This window comes from Euprymna scolopes, chromosome 3, assembly GCF_053919585.1.
Source record: "Euprymna scolopes isolate OS-2025 chromosome 3, ASM5391958v1, whole genome shotgun sequence".
Lineage (NCBI taxonomy): Eukaryota > Metazoa > Mollusca > Cephalopoda > Sepiida > Sepiolidae > Euprymna > Euprymna scolopes.
In genome coordinates, this window is record NC_136484.1 from 149,238,432 (window position 1) to 149,263,625 (window position 25,194).

At 37.4% G+C, this 25,194-nt stretch overlaps 1 protein-coding gene across 1 annotated transcript in view; it reads right to left on the reverse strand.

Annotated features, from left to right (window-relative positions):
* Window positions 1-339: 339 nt before the first annotated feature.
* Window positions 340-25,194, reverse strand: part of LOC145262843 (uncharacterized) — a 244,232-nt gene continuing 219,377 nt past the window's right edge. Inside the window, exons 3-4 of the mRNA XM_080119835.1 lie at window positions 2,093-2,137; window positions 340-477 (exon numbers count right to left, since the gene is read on the reverse strand). Of these exons, the coding sequence (XP_079975961.1) occupies window positions 340-477; window positions 2,093-2,137 (183 nt within the window). The remainder of the gene's footprint in view (window positions 478-2,092; window positions 2,138-25,194) is intronic.

The following is a 25,194-nucleotide window of genomic DNA, read 5'->3' on the forward strand; positions in this document are numbered from 1 at the left end:
GTCAACTTCAGCTTACTCCGTGGCTATGTCAGTATGTCACATAAGTCTTGTGGTGGATTATCTAGTCCGAGATAGATCTATGAAACATTTTTATTTGGCTATGGTGAAGGAAGACACTTATCCATTCACTGTGCCTACCAACACCAGCCATCTCGGAAATGCTGTCCACTGCACTTACCAAGACCTGCTGGCTCGGCTCATGGAAAAGAAAGAAAAAATCAACAAAGTCCTTGTGTGCCTATTTGCTTCCAATGCCTTTCTGCATGGGTAAACAGAGATTGGATAAAGTCAAGAGCAGAACAACATAGAACAATAGCAGCAATCGAAGCTTTAGACGGGTCAAGAACCCTGGCAACCATTTTGAGTAACAATCGCAGACTCAAGAAAATGATGAGTTTGTAAAAGAAAATCAGGAAGAACAGCACCAGAATCATCAAGAAGAGCATTGTCTGCAAGAAGACTAGCAAATGAAATAACCTGAAAATCATTTAAAAGAGGAGAAATAACAGATTTTAACAACACTCTCGTAGATGCCATAAAAAACGTGAGAGCCGACCTTTTGAGCTGAGTAGAGTAACGAAACTTGGAGAATAGCATGACTTAACCTCAGCTCTCTTGCAGGCAATGCCAACTTTTCTGTAAAATTGTCTAGAGGCTCTGTTGTTGAAGGATGCCATCAACTAAGCTGTATCTAAAGTTCTGCCGATCAAGATGTACTTTTTCTGACAATTCAATGCTCTGAAAGTAAATGTTGAAGAATGAGCTGATTGGTATAATAATTGATTAAATTTGCAAGCTGTTTTTAGATCAACAATATTGAAATAACACCCAATTATTGTTCTTGGAAACGATTAAAGCTTAATGATGACGGTCAGTCACGTATCTAAGACAACACTTTTTCTGACAAAGCAGAGGAATAACACCAAAATCGTTTATCTATAAATGTTCACTATCACAGTTTTGTGGATCTGAACTTTACAACGTGGGTGCAGAGGTATTGATGGGCAACAGGTCAGAACAAATGTAACAGTGATTGTTCCAAGACTCCCAAAACTCCCTTTGTTACAATGACCTTATGATCAGGACGATATTGTCACAAGGCAGCAGTGTAGAAAGAAATTAAGCAATCATAAAAAAGAACACATTTCATATCTATCATTGTAATTTATAAGACACCCTTAGAATTATCAGAGTCGTTATCTTCCTTTGCCCCTTTAAGCCATATGTATTGGCCAAAAAGTAACACCTGACCATTGCTTCGTTAGGGGTCATGTGAGCAAACCTACATAAACTGAAAACAAATATAACTAACACGTGTCTACGGAACTATTCTGACTACAGCAGTTCAAGTCGGTTATGAATATCATGTAGCAACACTTATTTGATAAAAATGGAATGTTAAAAATAAATTATATTTTTATAAGACAAAAATGTCTCGTTCATTTTATGTTCTGTTATTCGTTTCAGCCAACAGGCTCATCCGATTTTATCCTTCAAATCTAAACAGCATTTTCTGGCAAAACAGAAATAATGCCAAATGACGTTTATCTAAAAATGTGACTAACGACGTCAATATCAGTGTTTTGTGGATCTGAATTTCACAACGTAGCTGAATAGCTATTGATGGAGTAACTAGTCAGAACAAATGCAACACTTGTGGGCGTCCAGCTTACTCTGTGACCGTGATGCTATTGTCATGTAGGTCCTGTGGCGGATCGTCTAGCCATAGTTAGATCCATGAAACTTTTTTTATTTTGCTATGATGGAAGAGGAAACTTATCAATTGTTTTGCATGATGTTTCTAATTTTCACACATTAACAAGACACACTTCTAGCAATTCAGAGAATCTGAATGCCTATCAGACACTATTCTTGTGTGCCTAAGATCTTTCAATACAGAGGTTTTTCAGGACTAGTTAGCATGAGGATATTTTTCCTACAAGTTAACCCTGACCAAATATTCAAAACAATATTGTGTTTTGAAGTCCAAATAAAATCCTCTTAGTATCCTACACATCGACTTATATATGGAATCATGCACATTCTCCAAATTTTGTTGCTTCTAGTTACAGCACTAATCTAGATACTTTACCAGACCAGATGAATTCTTTTTCTGGAATCCGGTAAGACCAAGAATCTGAAAACGAAGATATGCTACAAAATATTTAAGTTGTCAATTGTGGAGATAAAAATTAATGTCTTCACTTCTAACGTTTAATAACTCAACGTTTGAGAGATAAAGGAGAAGTTTAATGGGATATTTGCCTATCTATGTATCTCATAAAAGAAGGAGCTCATTGATTTCTGAGAATTTATGCAAATAAAAATAAAATATAAAAAAAAGTCAACTTCATCTGCGGACATTCCAATGTTGTAGATCAGTTATCATGGATTTTCTCTCAGTCCAGCTGATGTTGTGCATAAGTTGCCTGTTGAATCACAGCCGGTGACTATAAGATTTTCTCTCAGTCCAGCTGATGTTGTGCATAAGTTGCCTGTTGAATCACAGCCGGTGACTATAAGATTTTCTCTCAGTCCAGCTGATGTTGTGCATAAGTTGCCTGTTGAATCACAGCCGGTGACTATAAGATTTTCTCTCAGTCCAGCTGATGTTGTGCATAAGTTGCCTGTTGAATCACAGCCGGTGACTATAAGATTTTCTCTCAGTCCAGCTGATGTTGTGCATAAGTTGCCTGTTGAATCACAGCCGGTGACTATAAGATTTTCTCTCAGTCCAGCTGATGTTGTGCATAAGTTGCCTGTTGAATCACAGCCGGTGACTATAAGATTTTCTCTCAGTCCAGCTGATGTTGTGCATAAGTTGCCTGTTGAATCACAGCCGGTGACTATAAGATTTTCTCTCAGTCCAGCTGATGTTGTGCATAAGTTGCCTGTTGAATCACAGCCGGTGACTATAAGATTTTCTCTCAGTCCAGCTGATGTTGTGCATAAGTTGCCTGTTGAATCACAGCCGGTGACTATAAGATTTTCTCTCAGTCCAGCTGATGTTGTGCATAAGTTGCCTGTTGAATCACAGCCGGTGACTATAAGATTTTCTCTCAGTCCAGCTGATGTTGTGCATAAGTTGCCTGTTGAATCACAGCCGGTGACTATAAGATTTTCTCTCAGTCCAGCTGATGTTGTGCATAAGTTGCCTGTTGAATCACAGCCGGTGACTATAAGATTTTCTCTCAGTCCAGCTGATGTTGTGCATAAGTTGCCTGTTGAATCACAGCCGGTGACTATAAGATTTTCTCTCAGTCCAGCTGATGTTGTGCATAAGTTGCCTGTTGAATCACAGCCGGTGACTATAAGATTTTCTCTCAGTCCAGCTGATGTTGTGCATAAGTTGCCTGTTGAATCACAGCCGGTGACTATAAGATTTTCTCTCAGTCCAGCTGATGTTGTGCATAAGTTGCCTGTTGAATCACAGCCGGTGACTATAAGATTTTCTCTCAGTCCAGCTGATGTTGTGCATAAGTTGCCTGTTGAATCACAGCCGGTGACTATAAGATTTTCTCTCAGTCCAGCTGATGTTGTGCATAAGTTGCCTGTTGAATCACAGCCGGTGACTATAAGATTTTCTCTCAGTCCAGCTGATGTTGTGCATAAGTTGCCTGTTGAATCACAGCCGGTGACTATAAGATTTTCTCTCAGTCCAGCTGATGTTGTGCATAAGTTGCCTGTTGAATCACAGCCGGTGACTATAAGATTTTCTCTCAGTCCAGCTGATGTTGTGCATAAGTTGCCTGTTGAATCACAGCCGGTGACTATAAGATTTTCTCTCAGTCCAGCTGATGTTGTGCATAAGTTGCCTGTTGAATCACAGCCGGTGACTATAAGATTTTCTCTCAGTCCAGCTGATGTTGTGCATAAGTTGCCTGTTGAATCACAGCCGGTGACTATAAGATTTTCTCTCAGTCCAGCTGATGTTGTGCATAAGTTGCCTGTTGAATCACAGCCGGTGACTATAAGATTTTCTCTCAGTCCAGCTGATGTTGTGCATAAGTTGCCTGTTGAATCACAGCCGGTGACTATAAGATTTTCTCTCAGTCCAGCTGATGTTGTGCATAAGTTGCCTGTTGAATCACAGCCGGTGACTATAAGATTTTCTCTCAGTCCAGCTGATGTTGTGCATAAGTTGCCTGTTGAATCACAGCCGGTGACTATAAGATTTTCTCTCAGTCCAGCTGATGTTGTGCATAAGTTGCCTGTTGAATCACAGCCGGTGACTATAAGATTTTCTCTCAGTCCAGCTGATGTTGTGCATAAGTTGCCTGTTGAATCACAGCCGGTGACTATAAGATTTTCTCTCAGTCCAGCTGATGTTGTGCATAAGTTGCCTGTTGAATCACAGCCGGTGACTATAAGATTTTCTCTCAGTCCAGCTGATGTTGTGCATAAGTTGCCTGTTGAATCACAGCCGGTGACTATAAGATTTTCTCTCAGTCCAGCTGATGTTGTGCATAAGTTGCCTGTTGAATCACAGCCGGTGACTATAAGATTTTCTCTCAGTCCAGCTGATGTTGTGCATAAGTTGCCTGTTGAATCACAGCCGGTGACTATAAGATTTTCTCTCAGTCCAGCTGATGTTGTGCATAAGTTGCCTGTTGAATCACAGCCGGTGACTATAAGATTTTCTCTCAGTCCAGCTGATGTTGTGCATAAGTTGCCTGTTGAATCACAGCCGGTGACTATAAGATTTTCTCTCAGTCCAGCTGATGTTGTGCATAAGTTGCCTGTTGAATCACAGCCGGTGACTATAAGATTTTCTCTCAGTCCAGCTGATGTTGTGCATAAGTTGCCTGTTGAATCACAGCCGGTGACTATAAGATTTTCTCTCAGTCCAGCTGATGTTGTGCATAAGTTGCCTGTTGAATCACAGCCGGTGACTATAAGATTTTCTCTCAGTCCAGCTGATGTTGTGCATAAGTTGCCTGTTGAATCACAGCCGGTGACTATAAGATTTTCTCTCAGTCCAGCTGATGTTGTGCATAAGTTGCCTGTTGAATCACAGCCGGTGACTATAAGATTTTCTCTCAGTCCAGCTGATGTTGTGCATAAGTTGCCTGTTGAATCACAGCCGGTGACTATAAGATTTTCTCTCAGTCCAGCTGATGTTGTGCATAAGTTGCCTGTTGAATCACAGCCGGTGACTATAAGATTTTCTCTCAGTCCAGCTGATGTTGTGCATAAGTTGCCTGTTGAATCACAGCCGGTGACTATAAGATTTTCTCTCAGTCCAGCTGATGTTGTGCATAAGTTGCCTGTTGAATCACAGCCGGTGACTATAAGATTTTCTCTCAGTCCAGCTGATGTTGTGCATAAGTTGCCTGTTGAATCACAGCCGGTGACTATAAGATTTTCTCTCAGTCCAGCTGATGTTGTGCATAAGTTGCCTGTTGAATCACAGCCGGTGACTATAAGATTTTCTCTCAGTCCAGCTGATGTTGTGCATAAGTTGCCTGTTGAATCACAGCCGGTGACTATAAGATTTTCTCTCAGTCCAGCTGATGTTGTGCATAAGTTGCCTGTTGAATCACAGCCGGTGACTATAAGATTTTCTCTCAGTCCAGCTGATGTTGTGCATAAGTTGCCTGTTGAATCACAGCCGGTGACTATAAGATTTTCTCTCAGTCCAGCTGATGTTGTGCATAAGTTGCCTGTTGAATCACAGCCGGTGACTATAAGATTTTCTCTCAGTCCAGCTGATGTTGTGCATAAGTTGCCTGTTGAATCACAGCCGGTGACTATAAGATTTTCTCTCAGTCCAGCTGATGTTGTGCATAAGTTGCCTGTTGAATCACAGCCGGTGACTATAAGATTTTCTCTCAGTCCAGCTGATGTTGTGCATAAGTTGCCTGTTGAATCACAGCCGGTGACTATAAGATTTTCTCTCAGTCCAGCTGATGTTGTGCATAAGTTGCCTGTTGAATCACAGCCGGTGACTATAAGATTTTCTCTCAGTCCAGCTGATGTTGTGCATAAGTTGCCTGTTGAATCACAGCCGGTGACTATAAGATTTTCTCTCAGTCCAGCTGATGTTGTGCATAAGTTGCCTGTTGAATCACAGCCGGTGACTATAAGATTTTCTCTCAGTCCAGCTGATGTTGTGCATAAGTTGCCTGTTGAATCACAGCCGGTGACTATAAGATTTTCTCTCAGTCCAGCTGATGTTGTGCATAAGTTGCCTGTTGAATCACAGCCGGTGACTATAAGATTTTCTCTCAGTCCAGCTGATGTTGTGCATAAGTTGCCTGTTGAATCACAGCCGGTGACTATAAGATTTTCTCTCAGTCCAGCTGATGTTGTGCATAAGTTGCCTGTTGAATCACAGCCGGTGACTATAAGATTTTCTCTCAGTCCAGCTGATGTTGTGCATAAGTTGCCTGTTGAATCACAGCCGGTGACTATAAGATTTTCTCTCAGTCCAGCTGATGTTGTGCATAAGTTGCCTGTTGAATCACAGCCGGTGACTATAAGATTTTCTCTCAGTCCAGCTGATGTTGTGCATAAGTTGCCTGTTGAATCACAGCCGGTGACTATAAGATTTTCTCTCAGTCCAGCTGATGTTGTGCATAAGTTGCCTGTTGAATCACAGCCGGTGACTATAAGATTTTCTCTCAGTCCAGCTGATGTTGTGCATAAGTTGCCTGTTGAATCACAGCCGGTGACTATAAGATTTTCTCTCAGTCCAGCTGATGTTGTGCATAAGTTGCCTGTTGAATCACAGCCGGTGACTATAAGATTTTCTCTCAGTCCAGCTGATGTTGTGCATAAGTTGCCTGTTGAATCACAGCCGGTGACTATAAGATTTTCTCTCAGTCCAGCTGATGTTGTGCATAAGTTGCCTGTTGAATCACAGCCGGTGACTATAAGATTTTCTCTCAGTCCAGCTGATGTTGTGCATAAGTTGCCTGTTGAATCACAGCCGGTGACTATAAGATTTTCTCTCAGTCCAGCTGATGTTGTGCATAAGTTGCCTGTTGAATCACAGCCGGTGACTATAAGATTTTCTCTCAGTCCAGCTGATGTTGTGCATAAGTTGCCTGTTGAATCACAGCCGGTGACTATAAGATTTTCTCTCAGTCCAGCTGATGTTGTGCATAAGTTGCCTGTTGAATCACAGCCGGTGACTATAAGATTTTCTCTCAGTCCAGCTGATGTTGTGCATAAGTTGCCTGTTGAATCACAGCCGGTGACTATAAGATTTTCTCTCAGTCCAGCTGATGTTGTGCATAAGTTGCCTGTTGAATCACAGCCGGTGACTATAAGATTTTCTCTCAGTCCAGCTGATGTTGTGCATAAGTTGCCTGTTGAATCACAGCCGGTGACTATAAGATTTTCTCTCAGTCCAGCTGATGTTGTGCATAAGTTGCCTGTTGAATCACAGCCGGTGACTATAAGATTTTCTCTCAGTCCAGCTGATGTTGTGCATAAGTTGCCTGTTGAATCACAGCCGGTGACTATAAGATTTTCTCTCAGTCCAGCTGATGTTGTGCATAAGTTGCCTGTTGAATCACAGCCGGTGACTATAAGATTTTCTCTCAGTCCAGCTGATGTTGTGCATAAGTTGCCTGTTGAATCACAGCCGGTGACTATAAGATTTTCTCTCAGTCCAGCTGATGTTGTGCATAAGTTGCCTGTTGAATCACAGCCGGTGACTATAAGATTTTCTCTCAGTCCAGCTGATGTTGTGCATAAGTTGCCTGTTGAATCACAGCCGGTGACTATAAGATTTTCTCTCAGTCCAGCTGATGTTGTGCATAAGTTGCCTGTTGAATCACAGCCGGTGACTATAAGATTTTCTCTCAGTCCAGCTGATGTTGTGCATAAGTTGCCTGTTGAATCACAGCCGGTGACTATAAGATTTTCTCTCAGTCCAGCTGATGTTGTGCATAAGTTGCCTGTTGAATCACAGCCGGTGACTATAAGATTTTCTCTCAGTCCAGCTGATGTTGTGCATAAGTTGCCTGTTGAATCACAGCCGGTGACTATAAGATTTTCTCTCAGTCCAGCTGATGTTGTGCATAAGTTGCCTGTTGAATCACAGCCGGTGACTATAAGATTTTCTCTCAGTCCAGCTGATGTTGTGCATAAGTTGCCTGTTGAATCACAGCCGGTGACTATAAGATTTTCTCTCAGTCCAGCTGATGTTGTGCATAAGTTGCCTGTTGAATCACAGCCGGTGACTATAAGATTTTCTCTCAGTCCAGCTGATGTTGTGCATAAGTTGCCTGTTGAATCACAGCCGGTGACTATAAGATTTTCTCTCAGTCCAGCTGATGTTGTGCATAAGTTGCCTGTTGAATCACAGCCGGTGACTATAAGATTTTCTCTCAGTCCAGCTGATGTTGTGCATAAGTTGCCTGTTGAATCACAGCCGGTGACTATAAGATTTTCTCTCAGTCCAGCTGATGTTGTGCATAAGTTGCCTGTTGAATCACAGCCGGTGACTATAAGATTTTCTCTCAGTCCAGCTGATGTTGTGCATAAGTTGCCTGTTGAATCACAGCCGGTGACTATAAGATTTTCTCTCAGTCCAGCTGATGTTGTGCATAAGTTGCCTGTTGAATCACAGCCGGTGACTATAAGATTTTCTCTCAGTCCAGCTGATGTTGTGCATAAGTTGCCTGTTGAATCACAGCCGGTGACTATAAGATTTTCTCTCAGTCCAGCTGATGTTGTGCATAAGTTGCCTGTTGAATCACAGCCGGTGACTATAAGATTTTCTCTCAGTCCAGCTGATGTTGTGCATAAGTTGCCTGTTGAATCACAGCCGGTGACTATAAGATTTTCTCTCAGTCCAGCTGATGTTGTGCATAAGTTGCCTGTTGAATCACAGCCGGTGACTATAAGATTTTCTCTCAGTCCAGCTGATGTTGTGCATAAGTTGCCTGTTGAATCACAGCCGGTGACTATAAGATTTTCTCTCAGTCCAGCTGATGTTGTGCATAAGTTGCCTGTTGAATCACAGCCGGTGACTATAAGATTTTCTCTCAGTCCAGCTGATGTTGTGCATAAGTTGCCTGTTGAATCACAGCCGGTGACTATAAGATTTTCTCTCAGTCCAGCTGATGTTGTGCATAAGTTGCCTGTTGAATCACAGCCGGTGACTATAAGATTTTCTCTCAGTCCAGCTGATGTTGTGCATAAGTTGCCTGTTGAATCACAGCCGGTGACTATAAGATTTTCTCTCAGTCCAGCTGATGTTGTGCATAAGTTGCCTGTTGAATCACAGCCGGTGACTATAAGATTTTCTCTCAGTCCAGCTGATGTTGTGCATAAGTTGCCTGTTGAATCACAGCCGGTGACTATAAGATTTTCTCTCAGTCCAGCTGATGTTGTGCATAAGTTGCCTGTTGAATCACAGCCGGTGACTATAAGATTTTCTCTCAGTCCAGCTGATGTTGTGCATAAGTTGCCTGTTGAATCACAGCCGGTGACTATAAGATTTTCTCTCAGTCCAGCTGATGTTGTGCATAAGTTGCCTGTTGAATCACAGCCGGTGACTATAAGATTTTCTCTCAGTCCAGCTGATGTTGTGCATAAGTTGCCTGTTGAATCACAGCCTTTCTTTGCAGGCATCTCTGACCTCATGATCGACACATGAAGAGGAATATACCTGCTGGTGTTTCTTACATCATCTCTGATCCAAAGTTCCTTTAGGCTGTTTTAGAGATTCCAATAATTTAACCAACATTCTATGACGTCTGCATCATTCAATTTCCAGACAATCCTAGTTTTCCTAGAACATACAACAACCTTAATGGCGCCGTCGAATGTTTGAATAATAATCTCATAATCTCTACAATTTTATGTCATTTGAATGTTTTAAATATCATCAAAATTAGTAAAACCTTTTGAAGTGAATAGTTTAGATCCACAAGGATGTGTGGCATAGTAAATAAAGTACTTGGTAAGATTGAATTGTAAGTTACACTCTTCTCGAGGTTGAAGGTTCAATCCTTAATATGAGTGTCACTCAAAATACAATTGCAAATTACTTAGGCCTTCTACCCAGTCCTGGCTGATGGAACAAGAGTATGCTATTCTCGTGGATTAAATAAAGTATTCTGTTCGAAATTCTGTACAGATTCATGAGTTTGATAGAAAGATTCCCGAGTTTGACAAGATACACTTGAAGAACGTTGGAGGTTACATCGATGAAAACGCTGTGAAAATAACATTCAAGATGAAACCAGTACAAAGAATTCAAATAATACAAGTCTAGATTTTCCTCAGAATTCACCTATGAGAATACTAGGTGAATGCCTATTAAAATCAATTCCTCAAACAATACAGTTTTGCACCACTTTTACATCCGATTACAAAGATTAAAATAAAGATATAATGATGCTAAACCTTATGTTTAGAATCCTTATTTCATTATTAATCAATATCCATTGCATGATTTTTATTCTAGAAAATGTCTAAAATTTAAGGCTCAACTTTAAGGAATCTTAAGAAAAATAATTAAATCAGGGAACCTTACTTGATTGGTGTTTAATGAGTATGGATCATATTTAATGTAAATCTGAAATATCTGAATTTCTAAATGGAAGGTTGGGCTTATATTATGTCTCTTGAAATCTCTTTATAATATTCCAAATAAGGTGAAATTCAGAGAATATTTGTAGTACGGCTCTTGGCTAAATGTAGTGTATTTTGTTGAAGTCTTTGGAAAGTTCCAAGAACAGTGCTAACGATAAATATGTATCATAGTTAAATTGGCGACTGAACAACATAAATATAAACATGAATGGGTCACCCGTTATCAAATGCAAACTCAACAATGGGGGTTTGGGAAGGAGGTAAGAAACATGTATTAGCAAACAAAATATATTTATATATAAACAGTTTTAAAGAAATATAACAAATACTTTGAAAAAAAACAAACTTTATTGAGAAGTCTTAAAGTTCAGGTATAGGAAATAGACAAAGTTCGTTTCAAAGTTTGATTTTGAGTATTTGTGTATGTGTGTGTGTTGGAGGGTTTATTTTCTGGGTGGCTTGTGTTCAATGGAGATCCAGTATCAGGCTTAAAGGACAAGTTTCACAGTGGCCAGGAAGAACTCTGAATTTCTGTTTATCAAGCCACTGTTTCATAGGCTTGAAGAATTTCATACTACATTCGCATATAGGTGTTACTTTTTGAGGTTTTGAAATATTTCAATTGGTTGAAAATTGGTAGCTTATGGGAGTGACTAAGACAGCATATCCTAATGAAGCATAGAAAGAAAAAGAATAACATTGGTATTCATCTGAATCACATCTCAATGTAAAAATATAACATTTCCATCCAAGAAAGAAGTAAAAAAGAAAATAGTAAATCAAAGCAAGAAAGAAAAAGGGGTACCTTATTGTCAAGTTTTCAGACATTATGTTGAACAAAGATGGCAGCGTAGTTCAGATCAGTAATTGGCAGTAACCAAGATGGCGGCCAAGAATCAAATGCGGTCCGTGGCGTAGTTAACGGCGATGTGATTGAATCCAAAATTCGACAATTTTTATAATAATTTTTAAAGGTTTTCATTGGTTGTTTAGCACAGCCGTTGGTTATAAAAATGATTGGTGAATCCATTCGTGACATTCCCCATTAGGACTCTGATGGGGAAGGTCTCCTAGCGGCTTCGGCTGCAGGGAGACAGGGTAGAAGTACTCATCAAGGATCTGTTCTTGACACTCAGCTCGACAGGTGAGGGGGCCGAGATTCGGCCCAGCACCTGTCGGACTGAGGTACACTGCTTGGGTACTACCTAGGAGGTCCACGCTCCCAGGCCTTGCAACCGGGCTTTCCAGTGGGGCAAGTTAATTTCTTGTCGCCTGAGGCGCCCCGACCGGGAAATGCTGACGGGGATGCCCTGGCAATTTTTGATGAGTCAAGAGTGCCCCTCCTTTAGGGGAGCTTGCCTATTTCCACCTTCCGGCCTTCTGCCACATGTTGGTGAGGTGGAAACCAAATAAATAACTACCCCCATTACTCGTGATGGGGAAGGTCTCCTAGTGGCTTCGGCTGCAGGGAGACAGGGTAGTCGTATTCGTCAAGAATCCGTTCTTGACACTCACCCTGACAGGTGAGGGGCCAAGATTCGGCCCAGCACCTGTCGGACTGAGGTACACCGCTTGGGTACTACCTAGGAGAATTATTTGACAAAGAAAATGTTTTAACAAGTGACTTTTTTCTTCTTTTTTTTTTAACAAAAACTAGAAACATATGTTAGTTGGTTAATTTGATTAGTAAGGTAGAAACGGTCACAGTTTAACGTCGTGCCCGGGACAATAATAACTCCAGCGATATTATGAAGTTCAAAAATGCTTCTCGAAAGCAGACACCATCAAATTACACACCCCTCCCCAACGTGGTCCCCAAAAGTAATGTTTCCAAGAAAAAGAATAAAATTATCTGCTATAATTGTGGACGACCCAACCACAAAAGTTTCCAATTTCGATATAAACACTCTAAATTGACTCCGTAAAAAACATTGAGAACTTTGAGGAAGAACATACATTTCTATTCACATGTAACTTTGACAATACCACAAACGTTAAAAATCTCCTTGTAGACTGTGGTGCTACAGCACACGTTATGACCAAGGAATCTGATTTTATTAATTTCGATTCAAACTTTAATCCACAAAGTCATTTTGTCGAACTTGCCGACGATAGATAAATAAATGATATAATCTTGAAAAGAGGCGATGCTAAAATATCCCTAAAAGATAATAAAGGCGAAATCTGTAACTGTATTCTAAAAATTGCTCTGTTCATACCTACATTTAAGCAAGACATATTTTCCGTGCAGGCTGCAATTAAACAAGGCGCGAATATAAAATTTGGCCAAAACAAGTCAAAATTGATATCCCCCAATGGAACTGTATTTGACATTAAAGAAAATGGCCGACTATATTATTTAAAAAGTATGGTTCCTTCAAAAACTGTCTGTTACGACTTGGAAACCTGGCATAAAATTCTACGACACTACACTACAGCTGATATTAAAAAATTACCAAATGTAGTTGAAGGCATGAAAATAATACCTTCAGACGATCTCCAAAACTGTGATGTGTGTGCACAGGGGAAAATGACAAAATATATAAGCCGAACGCCAGACAAAAAAAGCTACGAAAATTCTCTCACTTGTGCATTGTGACTTAGCAGGTCCGATCAGCCAGATGGGGAGAAATAATCTAAGGTATGTTTTGAACTTTATTGATGATTTTTCCTGTTTAATTATAGTTTATTTTCTAAAAAACAAATCCGACACTATCCTCGCCACTAAGAAATATTTAGCTGATATTGCCCCGTACGGTTCAGTAAAATGTATTCGCTCAGACAATGGGACTGAATTTACTAGTAAAGACTTTGAACTTCTATTAATTAACCACTGTATTAAACACAAGAAATTTGCGCCATATTCCCCCTTCCAAAATGGCACTACTAAAAGGGCATCGCGAACCCTTTTTGAGATGATGCCTACTTATCGAATCGAAATTAGTGCATAGTTTATGAACGTACGCTTTAATGGCAGCAGCATATATCAGAAATAGATCGTTCAATAAGAGGCTAGGAAAAACGTCGTATGAAGCGTTTTGCGGTGTAAAACCTAAAATGAACAGAATGCATCTATTTGGTTTTAATTGTTTTGCATTTCTAGAAAACACCAGTAAACTAAATACTAAAAGCGAAAAAGTTATTTTCGTAGATTACGATAAAAACAGTCCGGCATACTTAATCTACTTTCCAACCCAAAATGCCATAAAAAGGGTTAGATGTGTAAAATTCAATGATACATTAAATTTTAAAAATGGCGATCCAGTGGATGAAAAGCGTGAAATATTACCTAGCATCTTAATCGATCACAATGAAAATATTAATAATGATGACAATTATAGTAGGACTTCTGACGAAAATATTAAGCAGACACGTCGATACCCAATAAAGGAGCGAAAAAGGCCAGACTTCTTACAAATTGAAAAGATACAAGATTACACCGTGGATTACTGTTAGTCGTTGAACAGTGCACCGGAAAGTTATAATGAGGCGATTAATTCAGAAAATCACCAAGAATGGGAACAAGCTATGATATCCGAAGTGAAAGCTTTATCTGAAAATAACAAAGATGGCGGCGAACTGATTGAATCCAAAATTCGACAATTTTTATAATAATTTTTAAAGGTTTTCATTGGTTGTTTAGCACAGCCGGTGGTTATAAAAATGATTGGTGAATCCATTCGTCACATCCCCCCCCCCATTACTCGTGATGGGGAAGGTCTCCTAGCGGCTTCGGCTGCAGGGAGACAGGGTAGAAGTACTCATCAAGGATCTGTTCTTGACACTCAGCTCGACAGGTGAGGGGGCCGAGATTCGGCCCAGCACTTGTCGGACTGAGATACACCGCCTGGGTAATACCTAGGTCCACCTTCCCAGGCCTTGCCACTGGACTTTCCGGTGGAGTAAGTTTATCGCTTACTGCCTGAGGCGCCCTTACCGGGGCATGCCGACTGGGTTACTCAGGCAATTTTTACAATGGCAGGAGTGCCCCCCCTTTAGGGGAGCCTGCTGGATCCCCACCTTCTGGCCTTGTGCCACATATTGCTGTGGTGAGCAGCAATTAAATCTCTACCCCCATTACTCATGCTTTGGCTACAGGGAGACAGGGTAGTCGTACTTGTCAAGAATCCGTTCTTGACACTCAGCCCGACAGATGAGGGGCCGAGATTCGGCCCAGCACCTCCTGGCCATATTAGGTGACGGATAGACTGTTTTGTCAGTGATGTAGGCCATTTTTGTGGTGTTTATTCAATAAAGTCAGTTATCTTTTCGACTGACAAAACTTTCTACCTGCCACAATTATTAGTGGGGGAGTTCCTTTTACTAACCACCATTTTTTTTTCCATTGTAAATTTCTCATACGTTTTGTAAATAAGATTTTTATCCCCAACCCACCACATCATGTATATATTTGTAATTTTCGGTTTTAAGTAGAATGTCCACAGAGTGATTCTGGTATTTTGGTGAACGAGTCTAGTTAAGTTAACGTTATATTAGTTAAGTCAACATTAACCCCTACCCCCCCCCTTTTTTGCCTTGTGCCACATTTTTATTGTTGTATTTTATTTATTTCAATAAAATAAATATTTACCCCCATTAGGAGTCAAAAACATTTTACATCTCAATGTAAAAATACAACATTCCCATCCAAGAAAGAAGTAAAAAAGGAAAGAGGAAGAAAGAATAAATCAAAGCAAGAAAGAGAAAGGGGTAGCTTATTCTGCTTGTACATCTCGCACATCGATTTCTAATTCATCACACATTTATTAATTCATGTCTAATACTTATTAAAAGTTTACAAACATCGAAGATATCTGAATTTTCTCAAAGGGCTTTACATTTTTTACATAAAACTAAATATAGCTTACATTACCCACCCACATTAATTTCATTACACAATTGAATTCAACTATAATACATTTCCATTAATTTGTACACAAGTCAATCGTTTTATTCTTTTGTCAAATTTTAAATTACAAAGTCACCACACGAAATGCACTGTTTTTGAGCAAAACGTCAAAGAGTATATTTCCCAGCCGAAAAAAAGTATTTCATTACACAATTAAATTCCATATATTCATATAAAGTATATGTATATGTTTTTATATTTTCACGTATAAGATTTACTCATAAACTACTTAACCGGTCATTGTGAATGTTGGAATACAGTTGCTAGAGATACACAGTTATAGTGATTAATGACATGCATTGTCTCTGCCATGATTGGTTCAAGACAATTGCCCGGTAAAATTAAGTAAACTAAGAGAAAGTAAAAAGCAATTTCTTGCCAGAAAGATTCTTTTCACAAAATATGCTAAACCTAAATTATGATAAGAGTAATTGTAAAAATGTTAGGGGAGGGATACTCATTAATTTATTTGTTTGATATGTATTTTGTGAGGGATACTTTGTACTTAATATAAAATTTAGCAAAACAATCAAAATGCATTAAGATGGAATTTAACTTTATAAAAAAATGTTCAAGGGCTTTTTTTTTTTTTTTTTTTTGCTTTGCTATGATGTGTGTTTCTGGTTGTTGGAGCAGAAGGGGGTTGGGCATAGCATGTTTTAATTTGCAACTTAACAAAAGAATGAAATAGGTGATTTATGTACAAATGAACTAAAATGCATTATGATGGAATTTAATTTCACAATGAAATACATTTTGGGGCTAGGAGAGATACACTTTGATCGCTTTGTTCGAACATGGTGTATTTTAGGTGGCGACTTTGTAATTTAAAATTTGACAAAACAATGAAATGGCTGACTTGTGTACACATGAATCAAAGTGCATTATGGTTGAATTTAATTTTGTAATGAAATTAACGTTGGATATAACATTGGAGATAACGATATCCACTGACTTTTTGCTTGGCTATAGTGTGTGTATTTTGTCTTGGTGGTTCATTTCTTTTTTTTTTTTACATTTCTTATCAAGGCTCACAACCACTCGAGGATAACGGTAAAATATCGAGAGGATTTGTAACTATGTAATTAGTAACTGTAATTAGTAGAGAAATTTGTTTAAAAGAAATGTGTTTAGATTGGGTTTGAAAACAGCAATGTTACAGTCAACCAGGAAACAGCCCCGTGGTACTGTGTTCTAACTACACTGAATGATAAAATCCATTGTTTTGCAGATTGAAAGTATGGCACTAAGGAAAACATGAGAAGGAAAGACAAAGAAACAAAGTAATACTAAGTTATCTCCCTTTGATTTAAATATGACTACTACTATACGAAATCTTTTCTTGCGGCACATGATAAACCGAATTAATTTCTTGTTTGCCCACCTCCTTTATAATTTACGTCGTTGAACAAAAAATAGGAGGTATTACTTTAGAAACGGTCCTTTATTGTTAGAATTCTTTCTAAAAGAACTTGTGTGTTTATTTGAGGGATCGCATGAAAGTTGCCAACATTCCAAAATGAAAGCGTTTCTGTGGAACGAACTGGATTCGAACTTAGCATGACCAGGTTGTCATTCCATGTCGTTAACGACTTAACCACCGTCACCTCCTATCATGCAGATATTAATTATACAAGATAAGTATTGTATTTGGCATTGAATAACTTAGAAATGGGTTAATATGCTGTAAAATAAACAAAACCACGTCAACTAATGAATCAGTTGCATTAGGTACTGTGTGTTGCGGACCAGGATATAAATACCCTAATTCGCTACAAGAAAAAAATAATGAAACGAATTGAATGAAGGAAACAAAGAACTCAAATGCTGGAATAAAATAAACATGTCGTTTATTTTCTGTTGAGAAATGAAAGTCTTGGGTGTACACGTGTTCATTCAGCCGTTGACGACTACGCGCGTGGAAGGAAAAGGGAATGCAATAGAGAAACGCGAAGTGGCAAGCCGGCTTGTAGAAAGAGAGGGTTAAGCTCAGTAGAGAGTCGCGCACATGTCTGTGTTGATGGACCAAAACGAAAGGGAAATAGAGTGAGAAAGTCAATCCAGTTCATGGAGATAGAAAGTGTATAAAATGTACGTACTGTCTGTTGGCTTTTTATCCCACATAGTAGCAAGTGGTGAGAGGTACGCGCGTGCGCACGCATGCTGAAAAGGCATGCTGTCGGTCCGTAGACCGTACAGCTCGAAAGTTGGTCCTAAAAGGAAGAAGCCGCTTATTGCTCTTTCTTTTATACTTGTTTCCGGTGGTCTTTTGCGCATGTGTGGATTTCCTTTGAAAGGGGAAGTAACGTTGTCCATGCGTACTTACGTGTGCACGTGTGTGAGTACATGTGTGTAAGTTAGTGTGTGTGTATATACACGTGCATGTGAGTGTATGTACGCGAACGTGAATATATGTACGTGTGTGGACATGGATGCGTATGTTTGTGTGCGCGTATGTATATGATAAGTAATATAGCTTGAAATGTGAACGCGTGTTTTTGTGGGAGACTAGAAAAGGCTCGCGCATGTGTTCCAGCATTAAATAATCTAAAATATGTTGACATCAAAAAAACAGGTTAAGATTAACTATATATATATCTATAAAAGTGAGAATGTGTGTGCGTGTGAATGAGGACAATTCTCAACTCATATATTCAAAGAATTTCTGATCTACAGACTTACAATTTAATATATAGAGTATTCAGACATGCGGAAAATTTTATGATCGGTTTTCATCCGAAAACAAAAAGGGCTGCTAAGGGGTCAAAATTGAAAAAATTTGGTACGTGGGGGTCGTCAGATTTTTATCTGTTTGTCAACTGTTTCACAAATGCGCATGTGTAGATTGTTTACATGACAGATTCCTTAGGTTAAAAATAAGTAGGTTTGAAAACACTTTTTTAAGATCGTGTCAAGCTGACTTAATGGTTATCGTACTTGGCTCACTGTCTTTAGGTTTTGGTTTTGATCTCAGCTCGGGTATTTTTTTTTTTTACTTACAAGAAATGGACGGTTTGGAAAAAACATAATACTTGCATGCATATGTCTCAGTTTCTGTATGAATTAAAATATAATATTTGCGCATATTTTACGACCGAGCAACGTCGGGCGGCCTGCTAGTATATTTCTCTAATTTTCATACTGAAAATAGGAAATTTATATATTCAGATAATTAAAATATAATAGTTATGCATATTTTACCAACGGGCAACGCCGTACGGCCTGCAACCAATATCTATAATTGTAGGTTAAAAAATTGCATTGTTGACGGTTTCTAATAATAATTTCAATTTAAACAATGTTTCTTAATATAAGCAACTACTTTATTCATAAATTTCCGTTGAACAGACGCCATGTTCGAATATTCAGGGTTAAATTTAAGACCAGAAACACCTGCTACGAACTTACGGCTAATGACACCCCCCCCCCCGAAAAATTAATATTAATAATGAAAATTTTCCTGAGGAGAATGTTTTCTCTACAATTTAGATTTTTTTTTAAATTGCATTTTTAATGGTTTCTAATATGTAATAATTTTGATAAATGTAGTTATTTGCAAAATTTCAATGGCAATTTTGTGCATTACCATTAATTTTTAATTATTTCAAATAATCAAGTATTTACAATAGCGATGTGTTTGTGCATTAAAAATCTACAAAAGGTTGATATGCCGTAAAATAGAAAAATAACTTAGTCAAACAATGAATCATTTACAATGGGTATTGTGTTTGAACATTTAATAGCCGCCAAAGGATCGATATGACATAAAAACAATCAATTACACTAGGATAATTATCATGTTTGGTTTAATGCTCATTCTACATATTAAAAATTAACTTCTAAATAATCTAACTCTGGCCAAGTCTTTATACTTACACCTGATTTTTAGCATTTTCTCCAACGTTTTCTTTTCTCTTCTCTTACCAATTAACCTTGCTACCTCAGCTGTTCTATATCTGCTAACACAAGAACTCTCATTAATTCTTTCGACGTGATAAAACATCAAGGCCTTCTGTCCTGCATCGTCTCTCTTAATATTCACATCTAAAAAAAAACACACGTAACACGTGGCCGCAGCCGAGATTAAACTCACTACACAAGTTTGTAGTATATTTTAAATCTTGTCCGTAGTTGAATTCTTGACGCTTCGACAGGGCTATCAAGGGTATTTTTTTATCGTGACACCATCACTAGATGGGTTGCCTACTCTTGAGAGAAGGATAGACCGCACCAGTTTTCCCAGTCTGGTATTCTACCTCATGGTCACCCATCTGGTACTGGCCAGGCTCAAAGTTGCTTAACTTTAGTGATCTGGCCAGAACCGGTGTGTCGACGGTGTATTCACATCTAATCTTCCTCTAATGTTATCAGATCTAAGCCTGATTTTAAGACCCATATTCAACAGCCATCGTATCATTTTCATATCATTTCTCAATATGCAACGCATGTCCTCAACCCTGACTGGTCAGGTTATTTATAATAAGTTTTTGATTTGCCATTAAACGACTAACAAAGGATTGATATGGCGTAGGATACGAGAACAAGCCAATCAATGATTCCAAAATTCCATAGGGTTTGTGTTTCATCATTGAATAATTCCAAAAGGGTAGATTAGCTCTAGAAGAGATAAAAGTAAACACGAAATCACTAGATATGTCATGAAACAAACCAAAGTATTATAAGCAGCAGGAGTTTGGCTTCTTTTAATCAATATAAATCTTCAAAAATACAAGGATTATCTCTTTTTATTAATCTTTTCTTTTCTGTTAATTAAAAATAGGAAATAATTTATTTTGAATTGAAAGCCATGTTTAACTTCAGAAGAGTTTCTGATGGATAGCTATTCTGTACAAGTCCTGGAAATGAAGAGTTTTTGGTGGGTAGCTGTTCTGTATAAGTCTCGGTCTTTAAAATTTTGCAGCAAAGAGCAAAGATTTTTCTCGTGTTGACACGAAATAAAGTTATTATAAACGTTCACATGAGACTTGTCTTCTTATTCTACTAAAAAATAATAAGGCAATCCGAACTTAGAAACATTTCTCAGATCTCTCAACAAAATCAGTTTTCTCAAGATTTCACTAGCTGGCCGTCTAGAACGTATTCTCTACAACCCTCCCTGGTGCCTTTGGCCAGGACGAGAGAAGGCAAAGCGAAAAGAACTCAATAATTCACATACAAGTTTTATTTATCTTGTGCATACATTCTTACACACTAACGACTGTCAGGCGAACAAACACGAACTGTTACTCACAACTATACATATACTAACAAAAACAAGGTAAACCAACATACACACAATTCCACGCTGCCAAATACTCACATACGTATATTACTTACATACGCATGTTATTCAAACTATAACATTTTGACTTGTGTCTATTTACTCGACTTTTTTTTAACCAAACACGTGTTTGCACTATGAACCTTTACTCATTGAAAAATAACTTCTATATGCTTAGAAAATTGTAGATATAGAAATGTTTTGTCAGAAAATTTCGTTTTATCAATTCGTCATTTGCAGAACTCTGTACTTGCTAACTGGTGACCCTTCTATTCTTTCAATGTTTCATGTATTTTCGATTTTATTATGCATGGACGTCTGCATATCTCCTCCATTTTTATTCCTTCCCTATAACATAACTTTTATGCACAATTTATATTAAATGTTGGTGTGGTTCTTGATAATACCTAAAGATGCTATCGTCATCCAAAATGCATTACTTGTAGCTACGAGCGGCACTACAAAGTGGTGACCACAACACAAACCAACAAAGGATTGATATACCGTAGGGCAGACAGCATGTCAATCAATGGTTATGACAAAATATATATAATTGGTTTTGTTTTTTATCATTAAATAACTTTAAATCTTTAAAACATACAAAATAAAACAGGAAATCACCGGACATGTCATAAAAATGGACAAAATATTATCAGCAACAGCAGTCGTATAATTTTGGTTTCTTTTAACAAATTTAATTCCTTATTTTAGAAATACAAAGACTCTCATTTTTTTATTATTATTTCTTTATTTTTTTTATTTTTTTTCTTGCTTTCTTGCTAACCAAAAATACGGAAGCCGCGAAAATTATTGAAATGCAGAAACAATCATTATCTAATCTATTATTAAAGATTTTGAATTTTTGATTTTCATTGGCTGATTTATGAAACAAATATTGCTTCCGTTCGAAAACAAATGATTGCTTCTCTCGACCGGATTCTTATGCAAATACGATTTTGATGAATATGAATTTTTAAAAGATTTCTTAGTCACGTGATTTTTGCAAAAGAGATAAAATCAAATTATTCTGCTCCATTTGATTGCACAAAATATTATAATTTGGAATTAAAATTAAAAAAAGGCATCATTTAAATATTTATAATATTACCACCATCAATGTTTAAGTAAAGAGACAACAGCTTTCCTCCTCAATTATGATATTTATTCCATGCGAATGTGCATTTCTATATACTAGTTAATATATACTATACCCGGCCTATTTCGTTTGGCTGATTTGGTTTACGGCATATCACCCCCTTTCAAGTTATTTAATGCCGAACTCGATCATTTTAAAATGTTTTATGCTCCTACTTCTTTATATTTTCACATATTTATTCATAGTGTTTGGTTTAGTTGTTTTGTAGAGAAAAAAATGTTGCTTTTTTTTTGCGGAACATGATTACGTTTCGCAAAGGAAATTGAAAAAAAAAAATCAAACTATCAGTGTTTTGTGCATTTTAGATCAAGAAGCCGGTATCTTCAGTCAGCCTGATATGGTAGCACCAGGATACTCGATCTATAGACAATTTTCAGTTATTAATATTTAGAAAATTAAATAATATATTGAAATTTAAATCATTTCTCTATTATATTTCTCTTAGTCATCTGCTTATCCGGTTCATTTTTCCTTAAAAACTACTGCGTCAATCTGGTTGAATTTTTGTATGGACCTTTGTTATGATAAGGTGCAGCGAGATAAGTATTATGGTATCCGTTCAATGCACAGTTAAAGATTAACAGTGATTAATGGGGATTAGTCACCACAATATTACATTTACTTTAGATGTTTGGCATAAAATACTCATTCTAAGTCTATAACTTTTTCCCATTTTCAACTTGTTAAAGAGTCTAGTTAGTTTAATGATATTTAATTTGAATTTGTAAGTTTCAGGAAATTATTTTTTAAAAATAATTATTCATTTATTTCAAAACAACTTTGTTTCGCGATATAACGTCATCTTCAGGCATCAAAATAGTTTGTGTTTCTTTTTTCTTTTTAATTTTCATTTTCCATGGCATGGTGTCATTAAAACACGTATGATGTCCAACAGTGATTTTTTTATATGCTCTAATAAGGAAGATCGCAATGGTTCATGTGAAATGAATTAGATATATTTTCCTCGGTGTAAGCGAAGGAAAAACATCTAATTGATAATATTAAATATTTATTAGGCCTCTTTGAACATCGTGACTTAAAATATTTAGGAGTTATCTCTCTTGAATCGGATGGAAATTGTAAACTAGTGTTTTTACCCTCGATGCCTGTCAATATTAGAATCAACATGGCCAAAACAAGAAAAAAAAAAAAAGCAAACCTATGGTACATGCGCTTTACGAGTCAGCGATCGTCGAGACTGGCATGATTATACAAATGGTGCCGTTTGTCATCGGATTAATCTTAAGAAGACCGAAAAAAAAAAAGAGAAAACGAAGACAAAAATAATCACAATAAAATAAGTAACAAACACAGACTCAAATAGGAAACAAGGGAGAAAGAACAGATTACAAACGAATGAAAAGACGCATGAAAGAAAATGAACAAAGGGAGAGAGAAAGAAAAAGCAAGAGAGAAATAATGCATGTGAGTTCAAACACAGAGAAAGTGAAAGAAAAGAACGTAATGTAACAAAAGATAGAGATGGAAGTAAAAAAAAAATAATAAAAAGATCGAAAAGTAGAAGAAAACGAACAAAAATTGTATAATAATGTACTTTTAATACACAACGATTCATTCCAGGCATGCGCAGAATTCAGGACAGTTTTTTAGGCACTTGTGCATTTATTTCAGGTCTTTGGGACAATTTTTTATATAGGATTTTCACTAGACGACCTACGTTAGAACTAAATTAAAAATAGTTCTCATGTAGGTCGTCTTTAGTAATAGATAGGATGAATTCGGAGTAAATGATGGGTAAATTTACAGGGAAGTTTTTGTGGTACATTTGTCCCATTTTATGCCCCTAAAATACTTTAAAATACTCTGAATAAACTGAAATTTGAGAAATATTTATTAAGTGATATCTAATAATTATTGTTAAAATTTTACAATAATAAAAGCTATCTGAATTTTTCTGAATCGCATACACCCTTTTTTAACCTTTTTTGCATAAAACTACATTGAACTAAATATATCCCACATTATATATCCTTACGTGTAATGGATGTGTTCCAAAATTCATAATTATTAGTTAATTAGTTTAGGAGTGAATTCTGTACGTACAAATATATAAACATATGCACACACCTAACTTTATCTACTATTATATAAATGGAAATGCGTCTGTGTGTGTGTGAGTTTGTTCCCTATGGACTCGAAAACAGCTGTGTCGATTTTTATGAAATTTCACACAAATGTACTATATGTGGCTGGCTGTGGTCTTAGATAGATTTTGTATCAGAAAGTCTTCAATAAGTATCAATAATCGATAATGGAAATAATCCGACAAAAGAAACAACAGACGATTATGACTATGACTTTACATCACATTATTTTATAAAATCAACAGTAGGTTCTCTAAAGTGCAATGTAGACTACAATACAGGGTGTTCTAGAAGTCTTGGGCACATTTCAAGTCTTCATATCTGCTTAACTATGAATTGTAGTAAGATGAAAGTGGTGCCGTTTCAAAGCTACATGCATTAACGTTTTTTGTAATTTTGCTATTGATTGTTTCAGTTCCTTTCAGATCCAGTAATGGCGTTCGCTCAGCCAGAAAAATCGTTTTGTGTGCTTGAATTTGTGAAAATTGAATCGTGGGTACTTGTCCAACCTGCATTTCGCAAAAAAGATCTCACACCCTGCGATTTTTTTTGTGGAGATTTGTGAAAGGACGTCTATATGCCTCCCATTCCAAGAGACGTGGATGAGCTGAAAGTCTTAATAACAGAAATTGTTGCAATCATTAACAATGCAATGCTTGGATGCGTTTAGCAAGAATTGGACCATTGGCTTTATGTGTGTTGTGTGACCAATGGTGCCCATATTGAACATTTTTGAACATTTTTGAACATTCCATGAAAAACTTAAGATTACAAGCTTTCTGAATCTACCAGATGCGTTTTTATATCCTTAATAGTTCTCGAGATATTCAATGTCAAAATGTGCCCAAGACTTTTGGAACATTCTGTCTATTGTGAACTTACTATGAGAGGCATGTGAAGTTTCCTCCAGATGCACTGCGATAGGTCTCCAATTAGAGCAGGCAATCAATCAATTTGATTGAAAAACTAATTTCGATGACAATGGGAGTGTGAAATATGCGTTGATCATTATTTAATACCGGGCAACGTCAGATTACCTTGCTAGTATAAATATAAATATTATGTACTCGTGCTCAAATGCTCAAATAATAACGTTACCAGTTTTGATCTGGCAGCATATTATCGCATAATATCACTAAAGACGACGTTTTTATGCCTTTGCAACCCTGAAGAGCTATTACTCATTCAA